At 41.6% G+C, this 21,112-nt stretch overlaps 1 protein-coding gene across 1 annotated transcript; it reads left to right on the forward strand.

The window, feature by feature from the left end:
* Positions 1-741: 741 nt before the first annotated feature.
* LOC134944332 (olfactory receptor 1C1-like) lies at positions 742-14,091 on the forward strand. Its single transcript, XM_063932911.1, has 3 exons — positions 742-844; positions 6,905-7,078; positions 13,652-14,091. The coding sequence occupies exons 1-3, from the start codon at positions 742-744 to the stop codon at positions 14,089-14,091; spliced, it is 717 nt and encodes a 238-aa protein (XP_063788981.1).
* The last annotated feature ends 7,021 nt before the right edge of the window (positions 14,092-21,112 follow it).

Here is a 21,112-nt window from a genome sequence, read left to right on the forward strand (position 1 = left end):
TTGCTCAAGCTTGGATTTCTATAAACAACTCTCTCTGTAACGTAGATCAAGTTTATTGCAGATGGAATTTAATTCGTCCAGCTTAGTTGGCACATCACGAATGGTTAAATCATCATTGATTCTATCTGAGAGTCTCTTCCAGAATGCTGCGACCAGAGCCTCTTCGTTCCAGTTTAATTCTGAAGACAAGCTGTGAAATTGAATAATATATTGAGTAACGGGGCATGAGCCATGATGTAGGCGTAGAATCTCCAAAGACGCTGAGGTGGTTCTTCCCACTTCATCAAAGATTTTCCGGAAGGATGATACAAATTCATTATAATTACAAAGAATAGGGTCTCCCCTCTCCCACAGCAGTGATGTCCACTACAAAGCCTGACCGGACAGGAGGGCAATGATATATGCAATCTTATATTGACGGAAAACTAGCAGACAACAGTTTAAACTGAATCTCACATTGATTCAGAAATCCTCTGCAAAGCTTTGGAGTCCCGTCAAACTTGCGTGGCGAATGTAACTGCAGATGAGACATAGGCACCATCACTGGAGGAACCTCTATGGAAGCAGAGATCACTGGAGTTGGAACTTGAACTGGTGTTGTCATTATAGCTGTATGAAGAGCATCCAGACGTTCTGCCATAGTTTGCTTGAACTGAAATATTTGTGTCTGTATGGACTCCTGATTATCCAGATGGGAAATAATATTTACCATAGCACCGCCTCCTGCAGCTTGGTCACCTTATGGATCCATGTTGCCAGTGCTTACTGTCAGGACCGACTGATTTTGTGAATCTGTTAACCTTGGACCAACCAAAGGTGTATGTGCTGGAGTATATTGAAAACAGTGAGGACAAAGATAGTTCCATTTCATATATTTTATTAATAGGCAACAATTCCAATAAGGAGTTAAATGACAATCATTACCATATATAAACTGACGTATTGCAATGAATGGCATAAAGATAAGCAGTATTAGTATTAAGGATGCATTGAAGAAATGTTCATATGAATAAGATATAACGTGCCTGAAGATTAATGAAGAATTGTCCAATATAAATAAATGATTGGTGCCAAACTGATACAAATGCTGAAAGGAGTACTTGCAGGTTGTGAAGATTACACTTGAAGCACTGTGAAGAGCTGCAGCAGACGACAATGGTGAAGATTTGGTTAAGCTGACTGATGAGAGAACAAGGACCAGAATTAAGTAGAAACTTTCACAGGCGGTGTGAGTATAGCAGGCAGTCACTGAACAAACAGGGTAACCTCTCACATGCCTCTTGTAATCCATGTGTTGCCACTTGGAGAGTGATTGACTGACAGGACAGCAGGGAGCTGGTGGATCACTTACGATGAAGACTGTAGGCAGACCTCTGGGAGTGGAGGCGATATCAGGACCACTGGAATCACACAGAAATCCACAGGGAGAGCACAGAGCTAGGGTACAGAGTAGCTACAACAAAGCACTGGCCAAGAGTGAAATAATACCAGCCTACTTATAGGCAGCACAAGCACAAGATTTGCTAATACTTACCCACAGGTGCTCACAGTTGCTCACAGGTGCTGCATTTGGTTTCCAACATGGCCACCTCCTATACTGAAGACACACAGCGGCGCCTCTGGCCATTTGGTCCCCGCACTACCGGCTCCCAGAATCTGCATCACCTTTGCCGGTGATCACGCTGCGTCCCCACAGCACCGCGAGCAACCGTGCCAGCAACGGATGGACCCCAGAACCCGCAGCTGTGATTGATCAGTTCATGAAATTCCCATGTATGATTGCAGGACTTACTTCGGGCTGCACCCATTCTGTGGAATTCCATACCATGCACAATAAGACTATATTCTCCAAATCTTCAAGCGTACCCTGAAAACTCACCTCTTCAGGCAAGTTTATCAAATTCCAGAACCACTCACTTAACCTTCATAAGCTTTCCTATGTAATTATATCTTCACTGTACAGACCACACATATACTCACATATCTTCTCTTCATTCACTTTCCCTTCGTCCTGACCTCTGTTTATCATTGCTATTTGGCCATATCATGCAGCCCACCAGGAACGTTTGCAGTCTGGTGCAGTATATAGTAACTATTCTTGTGTATGAATGCCTATTTCCCTATAGATTGTAAGTTTGTGAGCAGGGCCTTCATACCACTATAACTGTTTGTTTTTACCCAGTTTTGTTAGATCATTGTTTCCAATTGTAAAGTGTAATGGAAATTGTTGCGCTATATAAGAAACTGTTAATAAAATATAAAATATGTCTAAATTGCATAACTAGATAATAATTCTGCAGATGGTAATTCTACACCCTACCCAAGCAATCTCTCAAACCCTTTGCATTATTTGAGCCATGAAACTTGAACTCTGATCCAGAAGGGTAGCTTGAAGTAGCCCCACTCTGCATTAAAGCTTTATTTATTAGCTGTAAAAGTAAGTAATGGGAAGGCTATTAATGTTTTCTTTACTATGTTATCTGTTAACTAGAAGAATGTTTAGCTTTACTTCCTATATTTAGTAAATAAACAGCATACCATTCCACAATATGTATACAATTCTGACATCATGATGATTAAGGTGAAACTCCCAACTCACCTCATGAAAATATAACTAATAAAGGAAAGTGGGAATTGCAGAATTATATCATAATTAAACTGAAATACAAAAAGGATCAGTTATGTAATTGCCCAATTATATACTGTTCCCCAGAGGTGTATTTTTTATTATATATTATCACATTCATTGTGTCATTGTAACACAAGCTGGGACCCGCTCTTTTATTATCACTCTACAACACTGATTGTGGGAGAAGATAAATATCATATTGATGGCTGGAAATAGCTAATTCCTAAATTTAATATGTTGATTAGTTTTTTTTATAAGTGGTTAATGCATTTCATTTTGTGAGTTGTAGGAGCAACATATCTTCATCTCTTGTGGCCACCTACCATCATCATCATTAACAGTTCACAACTAGCACCAGGGGTTGACCATAAGCATCTATTTAAAAGATATACAGTAGACCCACCCAAATACACATTTAGGGAAGGATCAGCACCAACATTCCTGCTAGGCTTGGTACAGCATAATTTCTTGCAGAAATCATACATTATTTTAGGTCCCAGCAAATGTTTTACCCTGAAGGCAGACCTGGTTCACCCCCTGATGAATGTCTGAATTTAGAATGGTAAATTGTCTGAATATTAATTCTCTCTTTCCTGATCTGAAAGATAATTTTCAACCAAAGTCTTTTTTTTACCACCCTCCATTGCTTTATGTGTGCTTCCATAATTTGTTTGAACCCTTGGCCCATTTCTGTCTTTGTTTTGTAAACCCTTTCCTCCCTGCTCCTATATATTTTTACAAATTCTTTAAATTTGTATTTTTCTCCATTCTGTCTTCTTGTGCTCTTACCACTGCATAATATAAAGAAATATGCTGATGCACACTCTATGCACTAAGAATACTGATAGTCAAAATAAGTTTGATAAACTCTTACAATTAACATGGAGTTTAAGTTAAGTTCTTAGCATGTTTGGCAAAATATGTGGACCCATCCACCACGTCCAGGTGAACTTCATTAGATGGGTCCCTAACATCTCTAATACTCGCACATTATATAAATGTCTCCAGGACTTACCTTTAAAATAGAGCCCATTCTAATATGCGGTCATCGGTGTAGGACTCAGTACTAATTAAAACACCTGAGGGTATATGAGACGGGTGCCAATACCAAATTGAAGGAGCCTCACCTTGAAGTGCACAATATATACACAAATATAGAGGGAAATGTGGAGATTGGACTGCATACCCTATTAATAAACACAATGAAAGGTGCTACCATGTTGAGCCTTCTAGTATATATAAGATAAAGAAAAATGTTGATGCACACTCTAAGCACTAAGAATACTGATAAACTATTCACCTTCAAGTATACAATAGATACACAAACCTTATTTATATTTTTGACTGTGTGACTAAAGTAATAGCTAAAGGTGGAGCCATATATATAGCTTAAGTAGACTTTAGTAAGGCTTTTGACACTGTCCCACATCGCAGACTGCTAAATAAACTCAAAAGCTTGGGCTTGGATACTAGAATGGTTGAATGTAAATGATCTCGGTAGCAGAATAGAAAACAGAGAGTTAGTAAACTCTTACAATTAACATGGAGTATTAGTTTAGTGCTTAGCACATGTTTAATCATGTATGTCAGCCCATCAACCACATCCAGGTGAACTTCATAAGATTGGTCCCTAACATCTCTAATACCAAGACATAATATAAATGTATCCAGGTGTTACCTTTAAAATAGAGCCCATTCTAACATGTAGTCAGCAATCCTGGAACCTGTGCTAATTAAAACACCAGAGGGTAAATGGGAGGGGTGCCAATGCCATAATGAAAGACCTTCATAAATAGAACACAATATATATATATATATATATATATATATATATTTATTAATCAAGGTCTTATGTAGTCAGCATTGTAGTAACCTGTCCAATCCCCCATTTTTCCTCTATATTTGTATATATATTTGTGTATATACAGTATTGTACACTTGAAGGTGAATAGTTTATCAAAAGTATTTTGACTATCAGTATTCTTAGTGCATAGAGAGTGCATCAGAATTTTTCTTTATCTTGTATAGTACTAGAAACCTCAGCATGGTAGCGCCTTTCATTATGTTTAAAAGTGATCTACATCAGAGTAGTCCATCCAAATATGGATGTCGGTTCCACTATTATACAGACCCTTTTCCGTTATGGCTATTAATGTAAAGGATGGTTAATGATTATTGGCACCTCTTCCGGGGGGAGCTATTATCCGTTGCTTTCAGTAAAGATGGAAGACTGGGAAAACTGCAAGCTAGTCCCTTATTCCTGGGTTTAGGAACCTTATGTATGGTCTACTTCAGGCTATCAATAGCAGTTTTTGTGGGAACGAGAATACAGCGCATTTCTTCCGGCGACCACAGAAACTGGAAGTGTCATTTTTCAATGCCAGGATTTATTCTAGTGGGTATTTGAGGGTGCAAATAGGAAATGGAACATTCAATAAAAATGCTGGAATATGTAGGATTCCTTAAGCCATGTTGTGGATTGTTGCTTTTTGATTTCTGTTATTGCACCTATACTGTATGTATATTACCCAATCCCTGTTAGATTAGCTGGTTGATATCTATCTTTAGGTTTTACCAGTTAGTTGGATGAAGTGGTATAAATTCTTTATCAGGGAGACTCTCTTTATGCTTTCAAAAAGATACCTTGTATCAAAATGCGTTAGAAAGGAGAGGATCTGGCTGTTGGAACTACCTGTGGGCTGTTGTATGCTGATGTTCCAGCGATGCCTGGGGTTACACACTTGTAAATACCTGTACGTCTACTTATGTTTGTTGACGACAATATCTGCTAGGAGTCCAGTTTCCTCTATCTTCTGTCAATACATTTTATTGTCTTTACATAGTTAAACTTTTAATGCGGTTTCACAATGTGAAAAGTCTCTTCCTGATTTATATGTGATCCAGAAGGGTACAAAGATCAGTTTGAGGCAGTGGAATTGAATGGCAGGAAGCTGTTCTTTGGATACGCAGGACCCTCTGCCATAAGGGCACCTGTCTAGCTGAATGTGTAGACCACACCATTTATTAGGACTTTTCATGCATTTTGTTATTATCCAATTATAATGTGGTATCAGAATCACTCTACTGTGCACTTTTATCTTTTCTGAGGTACTTTTTGAAATGTCTGTCATTTGTGGAAGAATACCCTTACTGAAATATAGGGACTGAAGGACTCTCTATTCGAGAACATAATTGATATTGTGTGCTTTTGTATTGTGGGTGTTATTTTATCTCCTTGGTTCATTTCTGTCTATGTTTTGTATACCCTATTCTCATCTCTCCTATATATTTTTACCAATTCTTTTATTTTTATTTACTACTTCTTCTTGTGTCCTTACTGTTCCTCCGCCAAAGAAAATTGTTATTTTTACAGTTAGGATTGTGATGTTCACCTTTCTGTTATGTACCTGGTTCTCCAATGGGCCCAACCACATCCTTTTAAATACTTCCTAAATCTATAAATTTGAACTCCTCTGAAAACCAGTCCACATGTAAGCGGAAATGCTCTGTATGTCAAAATAACCAGACTATCTAAATTCAACAAGGAAATTCATTTTACTGTTGATTTGTATTACAGCATCCATACAGAACTGCATACTTTTGTGATAACCACCTTTTTATAAGTGTTCCAATTAGATCTCCTGACTCTAGGTAAATTGTATAATCCCTTATTCATTGGGCTTTATATTCAGCATAGTAACATGTAGAACAATATGGAAGCTGTACACAGACGTATGTATTTGTAGCTTGAGAAATAAATTTTTCTATAATGCTTAAATGGTTGGGATGTGAATTCCATGTATGTGAATTCCATAACTTGATTTATTTCATTTGCAGAAATCTATAATTATTTTATAGATAACTAGGAGAGCACTGACTGATTATCATGTTGTATTTTTACTTCAGTGCCATCCTGATGAAGTTATCTGTCAAGGATGTTTACTGTCAAGAAATATAGGGAAATTAAGATGCCAATCTTTTTTAAAAAGCACAAAAAAATGAACATCGAGAATCCTAAGGGAACATGGAAATTCCCAGAATATCATGGAAAATCATGGAAAACCACACCCAACTTCCAGAGTTCCATATTGCGGCTTTTTTTTATTGCATCAGCATATAAATCATTATGTTTTAATATGCTTCATTTATTATACCTGGCAGGTCTTATAGTAAATGCTGTTAAAATTATGGTCTTCTATATGGATAAACACTTACACACCCCAATGTACCTATTCCTTTGTAATTTGTCCATAATAGATATTTGTTACACAACAGTCACCATCCCTAAGCTGCTCTATATGATACTGTCTGGGAATTACACAGTGTCCTTCATACAGTGTTTTACCCAGGTGTATTTTTGTGATGCATTTGCTAGCACTGAGGTCATCCTTTTATCTGTAATGGCTTATGACCGGTATGTTGCAGTGTGTAAACCATTACACTATCACCGTATCTTCAGCAGGAATCATTGTGTTAAACTCATGGCTGCCGTATGGCTATTAGAGATGTGCACCGGAAAATTTTTGGGTTTTGTGTTTTGGTTTTGGGTTCGGTTCCGCGGCCGTGTTTTGGGTTCGAACGCGTTTTGGCAAAACCTCACCGAATTTTTTTTGTCGGATTCGGGTGTGTTTTGGATTCGGGTGTTTTTTTCAAAAAACCCTAAAAAACAGCTTAAATCATAGAATTTGGGGGTCATTTTGATCCCAAAGTATTATTAACCTCAATAACCATAATTTTCACTCTTTTTCAGTCTATTCAGAACACCTCACACCTCACAATATTATTTTTAGTCCTAAAATTTGCACCGAGGTCGCTGGATGACTAAGCTCAGCGACCCAAGTGGCCGACACAAACACCTGGCCCATCTAGGAGTGGCACTGCAGTGTCACGCAGGATGGCCCTTCCAAAAAATACTCCCCAAACAGCACATGACGCAAAGAAAAAAAGAGGCACAATGAGGTAGCTGTGTGACTAAGCTCAGCGACCCAAGTGGCCGACACAAACACCTGGCCCATCTAGGAGTGGCACTGCAGTGTCAGGCAGGATGGCCCTTCCAAAAAATACTCCCCAAACAGCACATGACGCAAAGAAGAAAAAAAAGAGGCGCAATGAGGTAGCTGTGTGAGTAAGCTAAGCGACCCTAGTGGCCGACACAAACACCTGGCCCATCTAGGAGCGGCACTGCAGTGTCACGCAGGATGGCCCTTCCAAGAAACACTCCCCTAACAGCACATGACGCAAAGAAAAAAAGAGGCGCAATGAGGTAGCTATGTGACTAAGCTCAGCGAACAAAGTGGCCGACACAAATACCTGTCCCATCTAGGAGTGGCACTGCAGTGTCAGGCAGGATGGCCCTTCCAAAAAACTACTCCCCAAACAGCACATGACGCAAAGAAAAAAAGAGGCGCAATGAGGTAGCTGTGTGAGTAAGCTAAGCGACCCTAGTGGCCGACACAAACACCTGGCCCATCTAGTAGTGGCACTGCAGTGTCACGCAGGCTGGCCCTTCCAAAAAACACTCCCCAAACAGCACATGACGCAAAGAAAAATGAAAGAAAAAAGAGGTGCAAGATGGAATTGTCCTTGGGCCCTCCCACCCACCCTTATGTTGTATAAACAGGACATGCACACTTTAACCAACCCATCATTTCAGTGACAGGGTCTGCCACACGACTGTGACTGAAATGACGGGTTGGTTTGGACCCCCACCAAAAAAGAAGCAATTAATCTCTCTTTGCACAAACTGGCTCTACAGAGGCAAGATGTCCACCTCATCATCATCCTCCGATATATCACCGTGTACATCCCCCTCCTCTCAGATTATCAATTCGTCCCCACTGGAATCCACCATCTCAGCTCCCTGTGTACTTTGTGGAGGCAATTGCTGCTGGTGAATGTCTCCACAGAGGAATTGATTATAATTCATTTTAATGAACATCATCTTCTCCACATTTTCTGGATGTAACCTCGTACGCTGATTGCTGACTAGGTGAGCGGCGGCACTAAACACTCTTTCGGAGTACACACTTGTGGGAGGGCAACTTAGGTAGAATAAAGCCAGTTTGTGCAAGGGCCTCCAAATTGCCTCTTTTTCCTGCCAGTATAAGTACGGACTGTCTGACTTGGATGCGGTCACTCATATAATCATCCACCATTCTTTCAATGGGGATAGAGTCATATGCAGTGACAGTAGACGACATGTCCGTAATCGTTGTCAGGTCCTTCAGTCCGGACCAGATGTCAGCATCAGCAGTCGCTCCAGACTGCCCTGCATCACCGCCAGCGGGTGGGCTCGGAATTCTGAGCCTTTTCCTCGCACCCCCAGTTGCGGGAGAATGTGAAGGAGGAGATGTTGACAGGTCGCGTTCCGCTTGACTTGACAATTTTCTCACCAGCAGTTCTTTGAACCCCTGCAGACTTGTGTCTGCCGGAAAGAGAGATCCAAGGTAGGTTTTAAATCTAGGATCGAGCACGGTGGCCAAAATGTAGTGCTCTGATTTCAACAGATTGACCACCCGTGAATCCTTGTTAAGCGAATTAAGGGCTCCATCCACAAGTCCCACATGCCTAGCGGAATCGCTCTGTGTTAGCTCCTCCTTCAATGTCTCCAGCTTTTTCTGCAAAAGCCTGATGAGGGGAATGACCTGACTCAGGCTGGCAGTGTCTGAACTGACTTCACGTGTGGCAAGTTCAAAAGGTTGCAGAACCTTGCACAACGTTGAAATCATTCTCCACTGCGCTTGAGACAGGTGCATTCCACCTCCTATATTGTGCTCAGTTGTATAGGCTTGAATGGCCTTTTGCTGCTCCTCCAACCTCTGAAGCATATAGAGGGTTGAATTCCACCTCGTTACCACTTCTTGCTTCAGATGATGGCAGGGCAGGTTCAGGCGTTTTTGGTGGTGCTCCAGTCTTCTGTACGTGGTGCCTGTACGCCGAAAGTGTGCCGCAATTCTTCTGGCCACCGACAGCATCTCTTGCACGCCCCTCTCGTTTTTTAAATAATTCTGCACCACCAAATTCAAGGTATGTGCAAAATATGGGACGTGCTGGAATTTGCCCATATTTAATGCACACACAATATTGCTGGCGTTGTCCGATGCCACAAATCCACAGGAGAGTCCAATTGGGGTAAGCCATTCTGCGATGATCTTCCTCAGTTGCCGTAAGAGGTTTTTAGCTGTGTGCGTATTCTGGAAAGCGGTGATACAAAGCGTAGCCTGCCTAGGAAAGAGTTGGCGTTTGCGAGATGCTGCTACTGGTGCCGCCGCTGCTGTTCTTGCGGCGGGAGTCCATACATCTACCCAGTGGGCTGTCACAGTCATATAGTCCTGAGTCTGCCCTGCTCCACTTGTCCACATGTCCGTGGTTAAGTGGACATTGGGTACAACTGCATTTTTTAGGACACTGGTGAGTCTTTTTCTGAGGTCTGTGTACATTTTCGGTATCGCCTGCCTATAGAAATGGAACCTAGATGGTATTTGGTACCGGGGACACAGTACCTCAAACAAGTCTATAGTTGGCTCTGCAGTAATGATGGATACCGGAACCACGTTTCTCACCGCCCAGGATGCCAAGGCCTCAGTTATCCGCTTTGCAGCAGGATGACTGCTGTGATATTTCATCTTCCTCGCAAAGGACTGTTGGACAGTCAATTGCTTGGTGGAAGTAGTAAAAGTGGTCTTACGACTTCCCCTCTGGGATGACCATCGACTCCCAGCAGCAACAACAGCAGCGCCAGCAGCAGTAGGTGTTACACGCAAGGATGCATCGGAGGAATCCCAGGCAGGAGAGGACTCGTCAGAATTGCCAGTGACATGGCCTGCAGGACTATTGGCATTCCTGGGGAAGGAGGAAATTGACACTGAGGGAGTTGGTGGGGTGGTTTGCGTGAGCTTGGTTACAAGAGGAAGGGATTTACTGGTCAGTGGACTGCTTCCGCTGTCGCCCAAAGTTTTTGAACTTGTCACTGACTTATGATGAATGCGCTGCAGGTGACGTATAAGGGAGGATGTTCCGAGGTGGTTAACGTCCTTACCCCTATTTATTACAGCTTGACAAAGGCAACACACGGCTTGACAAATGTTGTCCGCATTTCTGTTGAAATACTTCCACACCGAAGAGCTGATTTTTTTGGTATTTTCACCAGGCATGTCAATGGCCATATTCCTCCCACGGACAACAGGTGTCTCCCCGGGTGCCTGACCTAAACAAACCACCTCACCATCAGAATCCTCCTGGTCAATTTCCTCCCCAGCGCCAGCAACACCCATATCCTCCTCATCCTGGTGTACTTCAACACTGACATCTTCAATCTGACTATCAGGAACTGGACTGCGGGTGCTCCTTCCAGCACTTGCAGGGGGCGTGCAAATGGTGGAAGGTGCATGCTCTTCATGTCCAGTGTTAGGAAGGTCAGGCATCGCAACCGACACAATTGGACTCTCCTTGTGGACTCTCCTCGGACGATTTTATTTTAGATTTTTGAGTCCTTTTTTTACTGATATTTGGTGTTTTGGATTTTACATGCTCTGTACTATGACATTGGGCATCGGCCTTGGCAGACGACGTTGATGGCATTTCATCGTCTCGGCCATGACTAGTGGCAGCAGCTTCAGCACGAGGTGGAAGTGGATCTTGATCTTTCCCTATTTTTGGAACCTCAACATTTTTGTTCTCCATATTTTAATAGGCACAACTAAAAGGCACCTCAGGTAAACAATGGAGATGGATGGATACTAGTATACTTATGGATGACGAGTGACTGCCGACACAGAGGTAGCTACAGCCGTGGACTACCGTACTGCGTCTGCTAGTATAGACTGGATGATAATGATATAAAAAATATATATATATATCACTAATGCAGGACAGGTATATATTATATAATGACGGACCTGCTGGACACTGTCAGCAGACTCCTAAACTACTAGTATGAAGAAGATAGAAAAAAAAACCCCACCACAGGTAGGTATACAATTATGGACGAGCACTGCCGACACAGAGGTAGCTACAGCCGTGGACTACCGTACTGCGTCTGCTAGTATAGACTGGATGATAATGATATAAAAAATATATATATATCACTACTGCAGGAAAGGTATATATTATATAATGACGGACCTGCTGGACACTGTCAGCAGACTCCTAAACTACTAGTATGAAGAAGATAGAAAAAAAAAACCCACCACAGGTAGGTATACAATTATGGACGAGTGACTGCCGACACAGAGGTAGCTACAGCCGTGGACTACCATACTGCGTCTGCTAGTATAGACTGGATGATAATGATATAAAAAATATATATATATCACTACTGCAGGACAGGTATATATTATATAATGACGGACCTGCTGGACACTGTCAGCAGACTCCTAAACTACTAGTATGAAGAAGATAGAAAAAAAAACCCACCACAGGTAGGTATACAATTATGGACGAGCACTGCCGACACAGAGGTAGCTACAGCCGTGGACTATCGTACTGCGTCTGCTAGTATAGACTGGATGATAATGATATAAAAAATATATATATATATATATCACTACTGCAGGACAGGTATATATTATATAATGACGGACCTGCTGGACACTGTCAGCAGACTCCTAAACTACTACTATGAAGAAGATAGAAAAAAAAAACCCACCACAGGTAGGTATACAATTATGGACGAGCGACTGCCGACACAGAGGTAGCTACAGCCGTGGACTACTGTACTGCGTCTGCTAGTATAGACTGGATGATAATGATATAAAAAATATATATATATCACTACTGCAGGACAGGTATATATTATATAATGACGGACCTGCTGGACACTGTCAGCAGACTCCTAAACTACTAGTATGAAGAAGATAGAAAAAAAAACCCACCACAGGTAGGTATACAATTATGGACGAGCACTGCCGACACAGAGGTAGCTACAGCCGTGGACTACCGTACTGCGTCTGCTAGTATAGACTGGATGATAATGATATAAAAAATATATATATATCACTACTGCAGGACAGGTATATATTATATAATGACGGACCTGCTGGACACTGTCAGCAGACTCCTAAACTACTAGTATGAAGAAGATAGAAAAAAAAAACCCACCACAGGTAGGTATACAATTATGGATGAGCACTGCCGACACAGAGGTAGCTACAGCCGTGGACTACCGTACTGCGTCTGCTAGCATAGACTGGATGATAATGATATAAAAAATATATATATATCACTACTGCAGGTATATATTATAATATAATGAATGACGGACCTGCTGGACACTGTCTGTCAGCAGAATGCGTTTATAGAATAAAATAAAAAAAACACCACACGAGTGTTTAACTTTTTCAGGCAGACAATATACTGGTGGTCACTGGTCAGTCACACTGGCAGCAAAAGTGTGCACTGTTATGTACTCCTGCTATAACTGCTCCCCAGTCTCCCCCACAATTAAGCTGTGTGAGCAGTGAGCACTCAGCACAGTCAGATATACATAGATGATATTATCAATCATGCAGCACACTGAGGCTGAGCACAGATATGGTATGTGACTGTGTATCGTTTTTTTTCAGGCAGAGAACGGATTTTAAATAATAAATAAAACTGGTGGTCACTAGTATAACTATCAGCAAAACTCTGCACTCTCTGAGTACTCCAGTCCTAATGCTCCCCAAAATTACTAAAATTAAATTACTAGTAAATCAAGTGTCTCACTCTCTATCTAAACGGAGAGGACGCCAGCCACGTCCTCTCCCTATCAATCTCAATGCACGTGTGAAAATGGCGGCGATGCGCGGCTCCTTATATAGAATCCGAGTCTCGCGATAGAATACGAGCCTCGCGAGAATCCGACAGCGGGATGATGACGTTCGGGCGCACTCGGGTTAACCGAGCAAGGCGGGAAGATCCGAGTCTGCCTCGGACCCGTGTAAAAAGGCTGAAGTTCGGGGGGGTTCGGATTCCGAGGAACCGAACCCGCTCATCTCTAATGGCTATGTGGATTTTTAAATTCTTTGCTTATTATATTATCAGCCACAAGTGTGTCTTTCTGCTATTCAAATATAATCCACCAATACTTCTGTGATATTAAATCTCTCATGGAAAACGCAAGCTCTGACAAGGAGGTGTTTATTATAGTGATTTATCTAGAATTATTGGTACTTGGATTTGGACCATTCTTCTGCAGTTTACTGTCTTATATAGTAATTATTAGCACCATAATACAGATTAAATCCAGATATGGCCAGAGAAAAGCCTTCTCCACCTGCTCTTTCCACCTCATGGTCCTCACCATATTTTATGGGACAGCTACATGTGTCTTCATGATGCCACCAACAGACCAATACAGGGTCATTGAGCTGATCTTCACTGTACAGTATACTGTAGTTACACCCATGTTAAACCCTCTGATATACAGTCTACAGAATAAAGCTGTAAAGAGGGCAATTAAGAGATCTATTGGGATAAAATAATGTAAACTTAAAAATATAAGTAATATATATGTTGAAGTAATTTTAGTCATTCAGTTCATATTGTAAAACTCATTAACAGTTGCATGCATTTGTGGCCTTAACATAAATATAAAATGCAGACTGCAGAAATTGTGCACTTGCTACACATGGTTATTCTGTGTTTATCATATGTTAAGTTGCACAACCCAAATGCGTTCATGCTGAAGTACATGTAAAGAATATAATTATACATGTTAATATCGTAATGTGGCTGCATATTGGACAAGTGAGTTGTTTTAATAATCATCAACTTGATTATATTGACTTGTATTTATAGAGAAAATCAAAAACAAATAAAGCAACATAACTAAAATTTAACAAAGTACCAGCACTAATTCAGGGGGGGAGGGGGGGCAAAATGCGTGGAATCCAAACTCAAGTGTTGCAATTAACACCCGGCTAAACCAGCCTTGGTTAGTTACACTGGTAATACACACTGTGGATCTTATGGGAATATGACATGCAAGTGAATTATGCCTCCTCTGGTTTATACAAACCCTGGCTTATAACACTGGGGCTCATTGCAACTTTAAGGCCTTGATATAATTATTGTTTAAAATCAAATAATAGTATTTTACCATTCGATAGTAATTGTTCCAGCAATCACTTGCAGCCATAAACAGCTTGGAGATTGTACCACCTGTAGACTGCAATTGGCAGCAAAATCACGGCTGCCAGAGCGAATTGGTGCTTGTCCTTAAAAATATTTCAGAATGGGAGGAATTGTTATGGGCTAATTTACATGATAAAGACTTTAGGAAACTTTTATCAAAATGTAGTTAAATGCCTCAAAACTAGTGCACCTAATTCAGACCTGATCGCAGCAGCAAAATCTTTCTCTAATGGGCAATACCATATTGCACTGCATGTAGAGCAGATATAACATGTGCAGAGAGAGTTAGATTTGGGTGGGTTATTTTGTTTCTGTGCAGGGCAAATATTGGCTACTTAATTTTTACACAGTAATTTAATTTTCAGTTTGAACACCCCTACCCAAATCTAACTCTCTCCGCACATTTTACATCTGCCCCACCTGCACTGCACATGGTTTTGCCATTAGCAAAAAAAAATGGCTGTTGCGATCAGGTTTGAATTAGGCCTTTAGTTGCTATTCATGGCAATTTCTGAACAGGAATTTATGCCTTTATACCAATACTCCCTATTATGGACAGCTGTACAGATAAGCAGCTGTCCTGGCAAATCTAAAACCTTTACTTTCACAGCTAAAAAAATTTACACTGCCAGTTTCTGTCCCACAAGTGTTGCTGCTAAAGTGCAAACACTTCAGGAGCACTTTTAGTCTTGAAAATTTGATAAATAGCAGACCTTGTATGGGGCTATTGGTGTGTGATACTTATAGTAGCATAGGAGATATTACAATATATCCTGCATTTATAAGCTTAATAAATAGCCATTTTACTACTGTCTCTTCCTGATTACCAGTGCTGAAATGATTAATACATTTGTGCCATAGAATTTCTAAAACATATTTTTAAACAATATTTGTTTTAACTTGTAACAAACATTTTTTTGGATTCAATTGTCAAAAAAATATAATAATAATATAGTATGGTGAATTGTGTTGCATAATGAATTGTTCATTACAGGTGCCTCTATCTACTTTATCTCTCACACCCAGTAATTCTCCCAGTCTTGTCAACCTCATGTTTTAGAATAACCACTCTCTGAATGTTACTCGTGGGCTTATAATAATCCAAAGGGTGCTGAGTCAGAAAAAACCCAAATGCAGAATATTTTGTATTTAAAATTACTATTTGTCATTATAATGAGGGAGAATATACTGTAGCTGGGTCTGATATGAAGCTCTCCATTTCTGTGACAATGAGAAATTTGAATTTCATCTGAGTCTTGTGACCTTTTTCTTAAACATTTCTTGATGATTATTATCTTTCAGAGATATGGAGAGCCAAATATTCTGGTCTCTTGTTAGCTCTTACTATTCCTTCCTTTCCAAACTCTTAGATCCTTACTCAATGTCTCTAGCAAAGATCAATAGAATTATAAGTATAAGACAATTACACCACTGATATCAGCAGCCACTTCCAGGACAAGATATATTTTCTTGCTAAGTTTTACCTTTCTGGCCAGGCCATGTTTCAATGTGAAATAATTAGCAGGGAAATATACTGTATATGAAGTATACAGCACTGTATAAACACTGAGTGGCCAACATATTATGACAACCAGGTTGGTACTTTGTTGGGCCACCCTTTGCCTCTTAATCATTTTTGAATCCTTCTAGGCATCGATTCTACTATCTGTCTGTATGTTTTAACATTGCCTCCTCCAGAATGAAGAGTCGTAATGATATTTGAAGGATACTTGCTTTTTGTGCAGCTCAACCCTCCCAACTGCATGGTGTATCCCCTTGAAGATTCATTAGTGCATTAGCTCTAGATCATCAGTTCTCTGGGGCCTGAATGAAAATTAGCTCTAAACTGTTTCAGCACATGCCTGGTAGCCTTCAAGTTCTTTTTGGGGCAGCAGCCAATTATAGAAATATTGCTCCATAGGTTCTCTATCTCACATAAAATAGCAGGTGTATCTATCCCTTTTCCTTATGGATCAAAGTCAGCTTTTGTACTTCTACTTGGGGCCCACATTTTACAATTAGCTCAGGAGGACCTATCTCAATTTGTGCCAAATTGGAAATGTCCAGGGGACACTGCGGTCACCAATCAAATTAACACCATTAACACAGTCTGTTGAGTGGAAGTTACCTGCTGGCTCACTGACCTTGACTGCCTGTGGTTCACAGATGGTGCATCAGATTCAAAATATATTAGGTTTCAGCAAGCTTCTGAGTCTCTGCTCCAAATGACACTGGGTTTGCATCTCTATGATGCACCTTCACTGAGCTTGAACAAAATCCCTGAAGGTATTTACTACTCAGTGGAAGTGCCATCTAGAGGACATGGTAAGGGACATTTGATGGCATTGCCCCTGGGTCTCCTGCTTTCACCATCATTGAGACATTATCAGTGCAGTTCTAGTCCTTTTCAATGACTGATCATATTGTACTGGCTCCAGAATGTGAGTTTTATTATGTATACAGTATGCTTCATATCACTAGTGTTGCACATAACTAGTGTTGCACATAACCTGTGCCAGAAATTCAATCATACCACTGCCTTCATCAGAGGAACAAATAAACACCAGTCATTGACAAATTATGTCGTTGATAAGTTCCTACAGTATTGTACTCTTTGGAGAATAGTCAATACTTTATTTAGAAGATTGTGCATAATAACTCTTAAGCAGGGCTGGAAGCGAGAAAGTGTATTGGTGGGACCACAGAGATTAAGAGAAGAATCCTTAATGGAGAGATGCCATGGAGGCATGTGGAAGGAACTTGGTGTTATCGATGTAATCGACATGGACATATTGTCTGGAACTGTACCAAAACGATTCTAGAGACTGCAGTTAAACTAACATCCCTCACGGTAATGGGACCTCATGTTGGGGGAAAAGAACAAGACTGATGTAGCCATTGTCAACACAGCGGAACTTGCAGGAGAGTGTCCCATAGTGGCCGGTTGCCTTGAAGGAATAGACCAGCAATGCCTGTTGGATACTAGCTCCCAAATGACCACCATGTCTGAGGCATGTTTTCTGGAATATTATTCCAATCTAAAGAGGCTGGTTATGAAAGTTTTATCACCCACATTGCTGAGAACAAGCTCCCTATTACAGTAGTAGGAGTGGTGTGGATGGAGGTAGAGATCTGTGGATGTAATTTGGGAAAGAAAGATCTTCTTGTAGTCCGTAGCAAAGGCCTATGCCATGGGCCAGTGATTGTCGGCATGAATATATTGCGCCATCTGGATCAGCTTTTGTTGCAAGAAAATGGTCCTCAATATTGGTAGAACTTGGGCATTCAGCGTCCTGTCCAACAGGCTCTTCAACAAATAGAGTGGTAGAGTGAGACCTAGGGCGCTGGAGTGACAAAAGACTCTATGGGCTTCAATAAGACCAGTCACCATCAACGGATAGAGCTACCCCATGTCAAGAGATTGTACTCCCTCAGATATGAACCCATCAGTGGCTGGTAGATCTGAGGTGATGGTGCAACCCACAGGCTTTTTGGGGATTGAATCTGGGATGATCTTAGCTAGAACACTGTCAGTGGTTAATGAGAGAAAAATATTGGTCCGGTTTTGCAATTTTGGGTGACAAGCCTCGGTGAATTCCAGCAGGAGCTACCATTGCTAGAGTAGTGGCCCTAGGCAAAGATAGCATCCGTGGAGGACAGAAGATCCTCCTCCATCCAGAAGTATCTGAGCTGTGGGCCATGTTGGTATGTTTTGAAGAAGAGGAAGAGTCTAGTGCGGAATGGAATGGGACAGTTATCTGGAAGCAGATTGATGTCTCCCTGGAGGAGTGTGAATTGAGCACTGTAGAGAAGTTGGACAAGATTTTGTGGAGGCAGCAGAAGGTCTTCTCTCATCATAAGGAAGACTTTGGGTATACAGAAGACCTCCAACATGAAATGCATACAAGAGCTGCACTGCTCATTAGGGAAAGGTACCAGACAATTCCTCCAAAGCTCTTTCAGAAGGTAAAGACCATGCTGTCATAGATCCTGGACAATAATGTGTTATGGGAAAGTAAGAGTCCATGGGCTTTTCCGATCATGCTGGTGATGAAGAAAGATGGAGCCATTTATTTCTGCGTGGATTACTGGAGACTGAATAGCTGTACCATCCAATAAGCCTACCCCTTGCCTCGGATTGAGGAATCACTGGCGGCATTGAGTTATGACAAGTTTTGTTCAAGAGCCAGTGGCCATGCAAGACCAGGAAAAGATGGCGTTCATCACACCTATGGCGTTGTTTGAATTTTGCTGTATGCTGTTTGTACTGACAAATGCCCCGGCTACCTTTCAGAGGATGATGGAGAGGTGTTTGGGTGATTTGAATATGAAGGCTCTTCTAATCTAATTGGATGACATTATAGTGTTTGCTTCAATTCTGGATGAACACCTGGTTCATCCATATATGGTACTACAATGCATGGAGAGTTATGGACTGAAGCTCAACCCCCGGAAGTGTCATCTGTTTGAAATATCTGGGCCACGTGGTGTCCAAAGAGGGGTCCACCCTACAACTAGCAAGATTGCAGCGGTAGAGGAATGGAAGATACCTACAACTGTCATGGAATTGCGTGCATTCCTGGGTCTGGTCAGTTATTACCGACAGTTCATCAAAGATGTTGCCTGGATCACCAAACCGCTCCATGATTTGCTCCATGGAGTAGCTACCACCAAAAAGTCACAAGTGGTGGCATGGGGAAAACTTAAAGAAACAGCTTTTGTGCACCTGATGAGAGCCCTCACGGAAGCACCAATCTTGGGCTACGCAGATTTTGAAGAAACTTTCGTACTGTACACCGATGGCAGTCTGCAATGACTGAGGGCTGTGTTTGCTAAGGTACAGGGTGGATAGGAACAGGTGATTGTGTATGGAATTTGGAGTTTACGGGAGGACCCTATGGTAACTGAAGAGGAGGATTAAGAAGAGATGGAAGAGCCTGATTTGATGTATGTGGAGCAGTCTGGATTAACGACAGTGAACAATGTACATGTGCGAGCGATGCTGCTTCAGAACACCGAGTAAGACTGAGCATAAGAACAACAGAAGGATTTTAGCCTTAAACTCATCTGGCAATGGAACCAGGATGGTCATTGGCCAAGCAAGTGAGAAAGGAGTAGGCTTACTTCCTTTGTCAGAAGGTCCTTCATAGTTGGGACCGATTGTGGGTTGGCGCGAATATGTTATGGCTACAAGTGGTTGAGGCACCAGTATTTTGCACCTTAAGTACAGGCCACAGTTTACAGATTATGCTGGAAGTGTAGGCTCTGCAGAGTAGTCAAGCCCTATGAACAGAATGCACCCATCCAAACCATTTGGACAAGCTGTCCATTGGAAATGCTAATGAGTGACTATGTGCTGATTGGGGATTACATCAGCAGGCATCAGGGGAAAAGAACAAGAGAGATGCAGCCATTGTCAACACAGCGGAACTTGCAGGAGAGTGTCCCATAGTGGCCGGTTGCCTTGAAGGAATAGACCAGCAATGCCTGTTGGATACTAGCTCCCAAATGACCACCATGTCTGAGGCATGTTTTCTGGAATATTATTCCAATCTAAAGAGGCTGGTTATGAAAGTTTTATCACCCACATTGCTGAGAACAAACTCCCTATTACAGTAGTAGGAGTGGTGTGGATGGAGGTAGAGATCTGTGGATGTAATTTGGGAAAGAAAGATCTTCTTGTAGTCCGTAGCAAAGGCCTATGCCATGGGCCAGTGATTGTCGGCATGAATATATTGCGCCATCTGGATCAGCTTTTGTTGCAAGAAAATGGTCCTCAATATTGGTAGAACTTGGGCATTCAGCGTCCTGTCCAACAGGCTCTTCAACAAATAGAGTGGTAGAGTGAGACCTAGGGCGCTGGAGTGACAAAAGACTCTATGAGCTTCAATAAGACCAGTCACCATCAACGGATAGAGCTACCCCATGTTAAGAGATTGTACTCCCTCAGATATGAACCCATCAGTGGCTGGTAGATCTGAGGTGATGGTGCAATCCACAGGCTTTTTGGGGATTGAATCTGGGATGATCTTAGCTAGAACTCTGTCAGTGGTTAATGAGAGAAAAATATTGGTCCGGTTTTGCAATTTTGGGTGACAAGCCTCGGTGAATTCCATCAGGAGCTACCATTGCTAGAGTAGTGGCCCTAGGCAAAGATAGCATCCGTGGAGGACATAAGATCCTCCTCCATCCAGAAGTATCTGAGCTGTGGGCCATGTTGGTATGTTTTGAAGAAGAGGAAGAGTCTAGTGCGGAATGGAATGGGACAGTTATCTGGAAGCAGATTGACGTCTCCCTGGAGGAGTGTGAATTGAGCACTGTAGAGAAGTTGGACAAGATGTTGTGGAGGCAGCAGAAGGTCTTCTCTCA

This window comes from Pseudophryne corroboree, chromosome 7 (genome assembly GCF_028390025.1).
Source record: "Pseudophryne corroboree isolate aPseCor3 chromosome 7, aPseCor3.hap2, whole genome shotgun sequence".
Lineage (NCBI taxonomy): Eukaryota > Metazoa > Chordata > Amphibia > Anura > Myobatrachidae > Pseudophryne > Pseudophryne corroboree.

Coding starts and splice junctions, on each gene's coding strand:
- LOC134944332 (XM_063932911.1), top strand. CDS start 742: ATGGATCCATGTTGCCAGTGCTTACTGTCAGGACCGACTGATTTTGTG. Junction 845..6,904: donor GCTGGAGTATATTGAAAACA/GTGAGGACAAAG, acceptor GTTACACAACAG/TCACCATCCCTAAGCTGCTC. Junction 7,079..13,651: donor TAAACCATTACACTATCACC/GTATCTTCAGCA, acceptor TTATATTATCAG/CCACAAGTGTGTCTTTCTGC.